This window comes from Nycticebus coucang, chromosome 14, assembly GCF_027406575.1.
Source record: "Nycticebus coucang isolate mNycCou1 chromosome 14, mNycCou1.pri, whole genome shotgun sequence".
Lineage (NCBI taxonomy): Eukaryota > Metazoa > Chordata > Mammalia > Primates > Lorisidae > Nycticebus > Nycticebus coucang.
In genome coordinates this window covers 47,560,209-47,572,623 of record NC_069793.1, presented here as the reverse complement: position 1 = coordinate 47,572,623, position 12,415 = coordinate 47,560,209, and the positions used below count along the sequence as shown (strand labels likewise).

At 47.5% G+C, this 12,415-nt stretch overlaps 1 protein-coding gene across 6 annotated transcripts in view; it reads right to left on the bottom strand.

The window, feature by feature from the left end:
- The window catches only part of PLEKHA7 (pleckstrin homology domain containing A7), a 226,704-nt gene that overhangs the window by 29,522 nt on the left and 184,767 nt on the right, over positions 1-12,415 (bottom strand). For all 6 annotated transcript variants that reach the window (XM_053562386.1, XM_053562387.1, XM_053562388.1 and 3 more), the window contains 2 exons: positions 12,074-12,160; positions 9,331-9,384 (listed from right to left, as the gene is read on the bottom strand). In XM_053562386.1, the coding sequence (XP_053418361.1) occupies positions 9,331-9,384; positions 12,074-12,160 (141 nt within the window). The remainder of the gene's footprint in view (positions 1-9,330; positions 9,385-12,073; positions 12,161-12,415) is intronic.

The following is a 12,415-nucleotide window of genomic DNA, read 5'->3' as shown; positions in this document are numbered from 1 at the left end:
GGCACTGGATTCACATTGCCCATCCTTGCTTGACTCAAAGTGGGCAACATGTTGCCCATTTCTCATTGACTCTGAAACAGCTAAATCAAACTCATTTCATGTTTTCATGTCCCTTCATCTACTTCCTGCCAAAAGCTGTGCAGGGGAGGAGGGATGACTCTTTCACAGATGCATCCCCCATGGCCACAAGGTCAGGGACAGCAGCTCTAACATGCTGCATGGGAGGAGGCCATCTCACTGAGCTCTATTTTACAAATCTAACCAGGAAAATGGAGGGTGGAGCTAGACACAGCAGAGGGTCCCAGTATGGACAAATGGCTGCTGGAGAGATGGCCTTCAGTCTCTCCTCACTTTATTGAGGAGGACCAGTAAGTTAATCAGTAGGAATCAGGGGCAGAAATATGCTGACAAACCTTCCCCTCAGTCCTCAAGCCCTTCACGTGCCCCTCTCCCAGGGGATCATTTACAGCAAACCCAAGGGTCAAGAGAGAGTGACCCCTCTGTGCCTTGAGGTGAGGACTGATTCTGGGCTGCAGACCCACCCCTATGGTCACTTTGATTGCACAAAAGAAGGTGGGGACCATTGTCTTATTGGTCAGCTGGCACAAACTCAACAAATGCTTATTGAATCGCACAAAGGTCAGAGGGAACATGTGTGGGTTGGTGTTGTAGAGTTCCTGGAAAAAGTAGAACTCCAGCCAAATTCTGCTCTTCAAACTGGCAGATGACATGTACATACATGTATACACACAGTCGCAGAACCCGGGACTAAGCAACGATCCACAAACAAACAGACTGTGCTATCTCCTGCAATGAGGGATTCGGGGGACAGGACAGGGGAAAGGGGGATGTGGAATTAATCCTGATGACCCTTAGCAGCTGAACATCTCAAGCAGGACTCAGGGAAATCCAGGAGGAAAGGAGGTGAAAGTTGTGAAGTCTTCACATTGTCACATTAAAGTGGAGGACAATGAGCTTGTCTATTTTCCAGTGGGTCTGACCCTTGGCTCATTTCTTGGGTAGAAATCATTTTCAAATTAGGAATTTGAGGATTCTCCCCTCACCCCACTAGCAGCACTCTTCACCTTATTTCATGGAGGCCTTTTACAGAGGATATGTTAGGCAGATAACAAGGCAGAAAATTTAATTGAGCAATGCCTCATTTATCCAGTACCGTCAGGAAAGGAAGGAGATCCTCCACACAAGAAGGGCATTTTGAGCAAGCTAAATCTTCTAAATGATACTTTTTGATGGAGAGCTTCTAAAAGTATACCTTTCGCTACCTTCATAGAATAGAGAATATACATTCAATCTCCCCCACATCCCTGGATATCAGTATTCCCTCTTTTCTAAGTAGACTTTTTTAGTCTCCTTTCATAAAGTGCTACTTATAAGGTGTTGTAAGGAATTCAAAGAACAAAAAGCTCAACAGAGAGGAGGTACTTACGTCCCTTCCATCCCTTTAACTGGGTCTGGTGTCTGCAGGGTGTTCCTCCTGCAAGTGGCGTCTCTGCTGCTGTGCTACTCAGCACCTCAGATTACCACGTTCTGTGTGCCCAGCTGTCTCTCCTCACTAGACAGTAACCTAACTAGGGGCGACTGTGGAGGCTGATGTGTTTTCTCTATATCCTCAAAGCCCAGCCAGGGCCTAACATACTGAGGCTATTTGGGTGACATTTGCTTAGTGTGTTCATAAATGTATCAAAATAAAGTGAGATGGTTCTGCTTCCTATGGCTTTAGAGCACAGGCTTAGTGATAGCTGTTTACACAGTTCAAAGGCCAGCTAAGCTTCTGAATTTAGCCCTATTCCAGAAAGCTGAGACTACTAAGAAACAGTATATCCGCAATCAGTATATTATATCTAATTCTCCTTTTAAAAGTGTGCTTTATGATAGCAACGTTTAAATTCATTTAAAACATCAATTATAGCTGGGCATGGTGACATGTTCCTGTATTCCTAGCTACTTAGGAGGCTGAGCTGGAAGAATTGTTTGTACCAACCTGGGCAACACAGTGAGACCTATCTCAAAAAAATAAAGTAAAGTATCAACTATGGGTCTTCTGTCACAGGAAAAAGTAAAAGTCCGTGGGCATTCATCCATTTAAAAGAATCTCTAGGCTCAGCGCCTGTAGTTCAAGCGGCTAAGACGCCAGCCACATACACGGGAGCTGGCGGGTTCGAATCCAGCCTGGGCCCGCCAAACAACGACAACTACAACCAAAAAAAATGGATGGGCGCCTGTGGTCCCAGCTACTTGGGAGGCTGAGGCAAGAGAATCACTTTAGCCCAAGAGTATGAGGTTGCTGTGAGCTGTGACGCCACAGCACTCTTTCTAGGGCAACAGCTTGAGACCCTGTCTCAAAAAAAAAAAAAAAAAAAAAAAAAAAAGAATCTCTACATCAGAAGGGAATCAAAGGCCACAGAGGCATCTTATCTCCCCATCACCTCCTCCCAGCACACTTCGTCAGGGTTCAGGGTGGTTGGACACAACACCTGCTTCCCAACCTGCAGTCTTCCTCGGAATCTCTGAGGGTGGGCCCTGCTGCAGTCACTACTCCAAAGGGGTTCTGGGGTGACACCAGGTCTACTCTAGCTCTAGACTATTGTCCAAAAATCAATGCTCTGCCCCCTACAATGAGCCACCTTAATCCCAGGTCCATAGAATCTGAGGATACTTTGGCTCCTGCATGGTGCCAGTAACTGTTGCTTCCTCCCAAGAAACTCATGCACAACTCTGTCTCGGTGAGCACTCTCTGGGGAGGCAGACAGGTGAGAATGGAAACACGACACAAGCTGGTGGCAAGCCAGGCAAGCTCCCCCACCCCTTGGCAGCACAAAAGATGAAGTCACAAAACACCACAGATGAGAGGCTCAGCCTGGTGCATCAGCCAAAATGCTGAAGAGAGCATCAGTTTAAAGAAAATAAACCAAAATGACTTGCGGGTAGCCTGGGGCGGTCAGGAGAGCAACTGGTTAAGCAAGTGATGGAGTAGGCCCTGAGCCAGAAGCAATGGAATGGCCCCACTCGGAGACACGGATCAGATCATCTTACGCTTCTCCTGGGCCGACAGCCCCGTGCTGACTTCTTCAGCACTTTGTAAAGCACGTTGATCAAAGGTTCATTATTTTTAATCTGTTCCAAACAAAAAGGCAAATATAACAAAACACAACAGGTGAGACATCAAATGACACTTGAAGCAGCCAGAATCTGGAGAACTGGCAAAGAAAAAACTTTAAGGAAAGTATGTGCTGTGCAATTAAAACAACCAGGTCCGAATCTTGGTGATGCTGCGGCCCAGCTGTGTGGGGCCTTCCTAGACTTCAGTTCTCTGTTCTATAACATGAGGGATAATAAGTTCTGTCATATGGGCTCTTCGTGCAGACTGGTTTAAGTGAGAGTGCCCATTTCCTTCCTGAATCTGCTGTAGAAGGGTGGGGAATCATGACAAAATAGAACTTTGCTTCTTCCTTTGTCCCCCCTTATCACACACCAGTTTGAGGTAGTGCTATGCAATAGTCTCAGCCCCACCCAACATTTTCCACTTAAGTTTCTCGGACCTCTGCTGCAATACCTGTGATGCATCTAAATGATTATGTCTTACCAATGGTCCCAAATGTTTCAGCCCCTGTTAAGGAAAATTTTCTCCACTCTCTAGTACAGTGGTTCTCAACCTTCCTATTGCCACGGCCCCTTAATACAGTTCCAAAGGGGTCGCAACCCACAGGTTGAGAATCGTTGCTCTAGGACAATAGATCTCAATCCTGGCTGAACAGTGGAAACATCTGGGAGCTTAAAGAATGCTGATGTCTAAAAAAGAAAAACAAAAGATGCTGATGCCTGAGTTCTACCCCCAAGAGATTCTGATGTAATTGGTCTGGGATGGGGCCTAGGCCTTGGGATTCTTAAACATGCTTGTGAATGATTCTAATGTACGGCCAGATTTGAGAGCCACTGCTCTAAAGCAGGTCTGAGATAGGACCCACATTTTGCTTTTCTAACAGATTCCCAGATATTGCTCATGCTTCTGGTCTGGGATCACACTTTGAGAACCACTACCTTGAAACAACATTTCTCAATCTTAGCTGCTAATATCCAAGGAGCTTTTGAATTTTTTTTTTTAATTAAGAGTACCTGAGTACATATTAACAATTAAATCACAGTCTCTAAGGGATAAGACCCAATCACCTATATTCATTTTAAAAGATCCCAGCAGTTCTAGTTCATGGACAAGGTTAATAATCTCTGCTCCAGGCTCAGTGCCTGTAGCACAGTGGTTATAGCGCTGGCCACATGCACTGAGGTTGGCGGTTCGAAGCTTGGGCGGGCTAAACAGCAATGACAACTGCAACAAAAAAAATAGCTGGGTGTTGTGGCAGGCACCTGTAATCCCAGCTACTTGGGAGACTGAGGCAAGAGAATCGCTTAAGCCCAAGAGTTTGAGGTTGCTGTGAGTTGTGATGCCACGGCACTCTACCAAGGGTGACATAGACTCTATTTCAATAATAATAATAATTATTATTATTATTATCACAATAATTATTATTATTATTATCTCTGCTCCAAAACAACAGACTTCAAACTTTACGGTGCGTAAGAATTATACCAGGGCTTGATTTAAAAATGCAGAATTCTGAGCACTAGAGATTCTAATTCAATAGAACTCTCCAGATCTGTTTTTTGTTTGTTTGTTTGTTTGTTTGTTTGTTTGTTTGTTTTGAGACAGGGTCTTGCTCTGTCACCCCGGCAAGAGTGCAATAGCAGCAGCATCATAACTTACAGCAAACTCAAACTCCTCGGCTCAAGCGATCCCTCTGTCAGCCTCCCAAGTAGCTGGGACTCTAGGTACACAACCCACCACACCTGGCTAGTTTTTCTATTTTTTTGTAGAGAGGGAGGTCTCATTCTTACTGAGGCTATCAGATTTGCATTTTTTATCAAACTCCCAGTTGATCCTGAAGTAAGTGACATCCCCAATCACAATTTAATAAACTCTGCCCCAGAAACTGACTTTGGAAAATGGAGCCTGAGCAGAGAAACATGGATGTCAAGTTCAAACAGTCAGGATGAGTCCAGAGACCAACAGCCCTGGAGCTACTAATGACATATCACTCACCAGAGACAAAAGCCTCTGTGGGGTTGACTACAACCTTCCTGGGTACCTACCTGAGTGGCAGCAGCTACCCAGCCCCACCTCACCTTCCTGGCTGTTCAAGTTACCAATAGTGAACCCTCACATCCCACACTTCTCACCCAGCCTAGATACAGGGTTCTGAAGAGCAGAATTTCAATGCCAGAAATACAACTCAACAAGTACAACTTTAGGGTAGACAAAGCTTATGATGTATGGAAGAAAGAGAACAGATGTGAAGTCTATCAGTGGGTTCAAATCCCAGCTGTGTAACTTTGCAGAAGTTACTTCACTTCTCTATACTTGGATTCTTGGTTATAAAATAGGGATGATAATTCCGATTGCTCAAGGTTGCTCCTAGGACTCAATGAGATAAATGAACATCAAGTGCCTAAACACCTCCAGGCAGGAACAGATGCTTAATCAGCGTGGAGTTCTTTTCACCCTGGCACCACTGAGTAAGACACCAGGAAAGTAAAGATTTTCCCCAAAACATATTAACATAAGTATCTTTTAAGAGAGTGGAGTATGCCTTTGTTTGATCACTTGGCGCCACTACGAGAATGCTCACTTCAGGAAGAAAAAGCTCCACAACATGTGAGGAAACAAACACCAACTACTTCTGGAAGTTGGAGGAGGAGGTGGGCTCTGGATTCTTAAACCTGTGGCCTCTGAGACAGGGACATGAGGGTCCCTGAGTCAGCATGGTGGGGTCAGGGAGTGGTCAGCAGGTCAGATGCCAGGTAGGGAGACTCCTGCAAAAGCCTTATCTCCTTAACTCACCCTGTTCCCAGGCCCAGAAGGGTTGTGCTTGCCTCTATTTCCATGCACAGGGTGGCCCACAGGGCCCTGTTCAATTGTGTCCACAGAGGCTTTCATCTCAGGGAAATTTTGAGACAAGGGCCGTGGGGTTTTCCTAACCCAACCCCCTATATCAGCTAGCCTCCATTGTACCCCAATGACAAAATATTCACCATCCTCCATGGTGACCCTTTTAGAAGTCTTTCTTCTATTGAACTGAAGTCTGTCTACTTGTATCTGCCATTCCTTGTTTTAAGTTTCCCTCAGCCTATGGAAAACACAGGGTGATACACCAGACTGTCTCTACACTTCCCGTAAATGGTCCTCAACTCCTCCTGTGCCCGCTGTTGTTGTGCTTCTTTTCTCTGCCCACCATGCTTTCCCATCAGGAAATGCCTCCCTCACTCCACAGGATACTGGGCAGGTGAATCTGGGTTTGCAGGTGGCCATCTTCCCTGCCCGTACGCCCCTATTCCCCAAGGAAGGATGGAGGCTGGCACTCAAAGGAAAGTAGAACAGTGACAATGTGGCCTGAACCCCTGGAATGCAGACCCTGGCTATGTGAATTTACAATGATTTAGGTTTCAGACACTTGCAAACAAACACTCAGCCACAGTTCTGTAGGTCCTCAGCATCTCTCCCTGATTCCAAAGAGGACACCCACCTTGGGACCCTACATCCCAGGCAGGGTCTGAGCAGGACAGGGATGAGCCCTTGCCTTCCGATCTGGGGCCCCTGCCCCTCTGAAGGAGGCTGTGCGGGTGCCAGCCTATCTGGTGGTCATTCTGGTGCTCAGACTAATGACACACACTGAGCACAAAACCCAGCATGTTTCTTACACGTGTAGCTGATAAGCCAGCCCTCTCCTGGGCTGCTGGTGCATGCAGTTCATTTGGGGCACTAATGCTCTGAGAAGAACTTAGTAACCGGAGTAGCAGCTACAAGAACAGGAAGATTTTGGTATTAACATAGCTATTTTCCATGACAAATATGACAACTTCCAGAAAGTCCAAATCACTAGATAATATTCTCACCATGTACAGCTCCCAGCTAGTAAAACACCCCAAGGATGCAACTTGCCTCTTTCTATCCCATCAAACATGTATCTTGGCATAAAGACCCAAGCCTGGCTCCATAAAAAGCTTAATGCCTTTGGGTCCACAGTAGCAGAAGTGTTATAAGAGAGGCAGTGTGACAAGGTGCTGAAGAGCACAGGCTTTAGAGTTAGAACCTAACACCAACCCCAGTAACTGCCTGTATGGCCTCAGGAAGGTCATTTAACTCTGAGGCTCAATTAAAAGATGACACCACTACCTCCCTTACCACACTATTGTAGGAGTTAAATAATTCAATTAGGAGTAAAATGCAATGACCAGCACACATTATACACCCTACTGTTACTAAGCTTCTGTTGGAGTCAGGAGACACGGGGACTCCTAGTGCTGCTCTGCTATCCTAAGGCTTGGTTTCTCTCCCTCTAATCCCTCGTAGCTCAAATTCTACAATCCTGAAACAAAACAAACCTGAGCTGGAGCTTTGTCTCCAACACTGAGTTTCCACTATCGCACACAAACAGGAAGAGTAGACAGATGTTTCCTACTGCTCCTGCTGAGGTGCACTATTAAGTTTTCTCAGGCACTGTGCACCACACACTCTGACACACCTGTGTTTCCGGTACACCTGTGCAGCCGGTGAGACAAGTCCTTCCCTCAGGCCCAGGCGCCAATGTGGATGCTCTACGGGCACATCTGGGCTGACTGTATGTATGGTCCTGGGATAGGGGTGAGAAGAACTGCCCAGGCAGCTGGTGACCTGTCAGGGAGGCCAAGGAATGGGGACATGGGGCTGTCCGGAGCAGGTGGAGGCCAGGAGCTGGTGGACTTCACCCCAGAAGCATGGTGGGAAGGACTATATTTGTCCCAACAGGCTGCAGGAGGACTGGCTAAGCTGCCACATTTAGCCCACACAGCTATGCTTGACCACTTGGAATCCTACGGAATTTTGAGTACCTATATTTCCTTGAGTTCGGTGTAACCTGTCATGTAAGTCAGGAAACCTGCTCTTGAGAGAATGCCCCTTGTTCTCTTCATGTCCTAAAGCCAGGTCTAACTTTTTGCTCACTGTACTTTCCCTCCTAAAGCCTAGGACAGAATCACCCTCTGCCACTACCCCATCTTCTGCTGTTCTCGCCACACCACCGTGTCCTGGCTCCCCTTGGCTCCCACTGTTCCCTCCCCTTTAATCTCAACCAACTCAGCCCTCCAGCTCTTCAAGGCCCCGCATGCATGCCACCTCCTCCCAGAAGCCTTCCCAGCATTGTAATCCATAGCAATTCTCATAATCTCAACTCTGAGAACTGGGTCGAACAAATATTTTTATAGTCATTGTACATAAGTCTGTTATTTGGGGCTATTTCTTTTACCAGCCCCAACTATATGGAAACATCTCAAGATCAAAGAGCCTCAATTTTGCTCTTGCATTTCCCCAGGTCTTCTGCAGACTTGGGTACAAAGAAGTGCCCAAAAGATACAGAAGTGTACCGGTTGGTCTCTAGTCAATAGCCCCCGTCTCAAGTCAGTGTGGGGAGACCCTTCCCCATGTGCTGCCTCGTGTCCCTGCTTCTACGAGCTTGCACGGAGATCCCTGTGTTTAAAAGTGCTCAGGCCACACACACTGGGGACTGTGGGAAGCATGTGCCCGTGGCAGTTGCTGGGGGCTCATGGGCCCCTCACCCACCCTCTCAGACCCACAGCTGAATAAAGGTCACATTCCTGTAGTCTATTTCGTGGCTCAGACATAAGAAGTGCTTTTCACAGTGGGAGCTTTCAGAGACCTGTGGGAAGGGAACAATAGCATTCTCTTTCAGGCAGAATGCCTCCTGCTTCTGAGGGAGCTTTGCAGCTCTCTATTTGCTGTGAAGGCTGACTCAGAGCATGAAGCTTTCTCACCTACAGAGAGGGGCCCAGCATTCATCTCCTAGATGGAGATAGGAGACTACTGGTGAGCCTCAAAGCCATGTGACTCCATGTGGAACTTGCTCCCCAAGCAACACAACCTAGAACACACATCCATAGCACCCTATGAACCAAACACACACACACACACACCAGCTCTGCTTCCACTGGAGGCTCTGAAGAGGGGACCATTTATTTTTGAGGGACCCTTTGGCTCTGCCAAGAGAAGGATGAGATCATGGTTGCGTGTCCTCATCTGGAAGCCAGAGACCTCATGGCAGAATTCACAAGAAACTGAGGAGTCAGAGTTGAAAGTTGTCAGACTTTCAGATGTCTTCATTTGGGATCCAGATTTGACAAGACCTGTGTGGCCTTGGCTCCAGTGAGGTGACACTCTCAGAAAGGCGAGTGTTCGAGGAAGGCGGGACTCCTGTAATCACTTACCTTTAGATCCAGGTACTCCAGGTCTTTCTTCAGCTGGAGGTAGGTGTCGTCAGCCTTCAAATGAACAGAGAGAGGAAAAAAAAAATTTATGAATTCCAAAAGTTTCTAAAACTCAGGATTTCACGTGTGAATCGTTTGCATTGTACAGCTCTGGAGACAAAAGACCAAGCAGATCAGCACATCTGGGGGAACAGATGAAGCACAGACGTCTCATTGCAGCTTAGAGCCCCCTTTCAGCATAACAGGTCTTGCAGGTCACTATGGGGAAAGCCAGCTTGTCCCCCATTGGCTGAGGGGAGAAGTTGGTGGGGACGATCCCACTAAGGGCTGGGTAGCAGTGAGGCTGGGTGGTGCTGTGCTGAGATAGAACCAGGAGGTCTATCTGGAAGAACACAGGCAACCCCTAAGTGAGGGCCCATTAGTCACCAATGCTCCAATTCTTGTCATCAAACCTTTGGGCTGGCTCACTTCATATGCACGAATTACAATGACCCTGAATGGTGTGCATGGATGCCTAGAATAGGCAGGGAGAGAACCAGGAGGTTGCAAAGTGACCCTGGCAGTTCAGGCTCTTTTTGCTCAGTGTGGAGGCAACACAGCCATGTTGGGAGCTAGTCAAAGTGCTTCCAGGGTCAGACCTCTCAGCTTGTGGCGTCTCTGACAGTGCGTCGAGTTTTCAGTACAACTACCAGAAAGAGTGAAAATAAGGAAAAAAGACTCTTTGGCTTCCTAGAACTCATGCTTTCCCGTACAGCAGATCACAGACGCTAACTGCCAGGCAGTGGGGCTATAAAAGCTTAAGAAAAATGGCCCCAATGCCAATTTCTCAGCAGACCGTGAGGGTCTCCCACACAAGCAAGCCAGAACTGGGGAAGATGGTCCTTGCTTCAGCCACACAAATAAACCACATGAGACATTCGGGCAGTGCTCCTATGCATGGGAAGGCCTAAAGGACCAATGTCAGGAACACAAGTGGCTTGCAAGGTCTTATTTCTGTCCCTAAACTGTCCTCTCAGCCACCCATACTTTCCACAGGAGTATGGATAGAGCAGAGAAATGTTGTTAAAAATCACCCAAATTCACAACTTACAGTTTTTGCACTTCCATTCATTTTTCTGAATATATTTCCTAAGTCCCTCACAACTCACTAAAATAGGATGGAGAAGGAGAGTGACAGTCCTGTCACCTTCTTCATCTGTCCCCGACTATCTCTGTGTAGCCTAGAAGGACTAGCCTCACATGGCTGAGCCTATTCCTGCCAGAGGACAGCCCTAAGGAGGAATCAGTTTCTTTAAGCTCCTCAAGATGCCCAGGAGAGCAATTCTCTCTGGCCATTCCACAAGGAGCTTGTCTACAAAGCCCCAAGTCCTGGAAACAGTTTAGAACACTGAGCCAGACAGGATCTGGATGTGGCTCTAGTATGTGTCTGCATACTTCTAGCTGAAGGATCCCAAGCCAGTCACTTCCCCTTCTGGACCCACTTGCCTTGGTGCAGTCATAACTCCTACTCTTACTAACCTCTCCCAGTTTCCTGCGAGGTTCAGAAGCATGTGAGATGTGAGGAGGCTTTGCGAGCCATCAGGGCCCTGTCCATATAAGAGCGGGCACACTGCATCCTCCCTCCAGGCTGACCTACACATGCCTTTCAGTATCGTAAGGGGTGCCCATGGTGGCAACAAGGCTAATGGCCCTTTGGACATGACCACACAGCAGCCTGGCAGTAACTACTTACAGCCACAGAAGCACCATTTCAGGTTCCTCCCACCACATGCAGCCCTCCTCCCCAGGGCCACCACTGCCACACTGTCTGGCAGTAGCATCCAGAAGCAACAGGCAAGGAATGAGGGAGACAGCCAGACAGCAAAGACAGACCAGAGCACAGGCATGAGAAAACACAGTCAGCATATCACTCCCCGGCCCCTGGCCCTAAGAGGGCCCACCAGCGCTGACCTGGCAGGTGGGAAAGGCCAGCTGGTGCTGCAGTAACTGGCCAGTGGTGAAATTTCGCACACTGGCCAACTTGGCCTGGTGCTGCCGTAACCGGGTGAGAAGCAAGGAGAGCTCCTCCAGCTGCAGGTGTGTAGACACATCACGAGGAAGTTAGCCACCACAGGAGCACGCCGCTATAATTACACTCTTCACCCCGGTGTTGGGACACCACTGATGTGATACCATTAAGCAATGATTGCATTAATTCTGTCATTAGGACAAATAAAGGTACTGGCAGCAAAGGAGCTGCAGGAAGTTGTTGTTTTAGGAAAGCAACAGCCAACAGTGCAACCTCACCCAGACTCGAGCTTTACAGATACATTTATCAAAGGAAAGACCAGAGAAGAAAACAGCAGAGCTAATGGGAGAAAGGGTAGGCAGACGGAAAATGCTTCCAGCAAAATTCTACTCCTAAGAAGTCCAATATTCTCCCACGCTTCCCCTCAAGTTCTTCACCAGAGAGGACCTTGAGCAAGTCTTTCGACTTCCAGGAACCTCAATTTCTTCATTTCTAAAAAGGGGTTGGGGCACATTTTCTCAGGACCACTTGAGGCCATGTTCATGGGTGGCCATACACATTCAGCTCAAAATAAAACTCTTTAAATATATCTGTACATACATAAAACAGGGGCGGTAGCTATGCTACATGTAGACTGCATTTCACTGGTTCAGAGGAAGGAAAACACCAGATGAGATAGGGCTTTGTAGGCTATATCATGTCATTCACCTGGAGGGGGCATGAGGTGCTGCTTACCGATTTTCCATGTAAACTGGGAGCGCTGACTGTGTGGGTCATGTAACCAATGGAGGGCATGGAGCGGCGGTCTATGTGAGAGGCGTTCTGCAAGTGGGGAGACAAGCAGTCACGCTGAGGGCCGGGCTCAGAGGCCAGGTTGGAACCAGAAGCCCTGCCACCCAGCCCCAGGACAGTCTATCATATGCTACTTCCCCCTCTTGAGCCTCAGATGTCTCATCTGTGAAAAGGGGATACACACCTTCCTCACTGGGTTATAACAATGCTAAACTATGAAAGCTCCCTACAAAGTTAAAACCTGAATTATTATAAATAATTGAACTGAACACAGACATCTTTTCC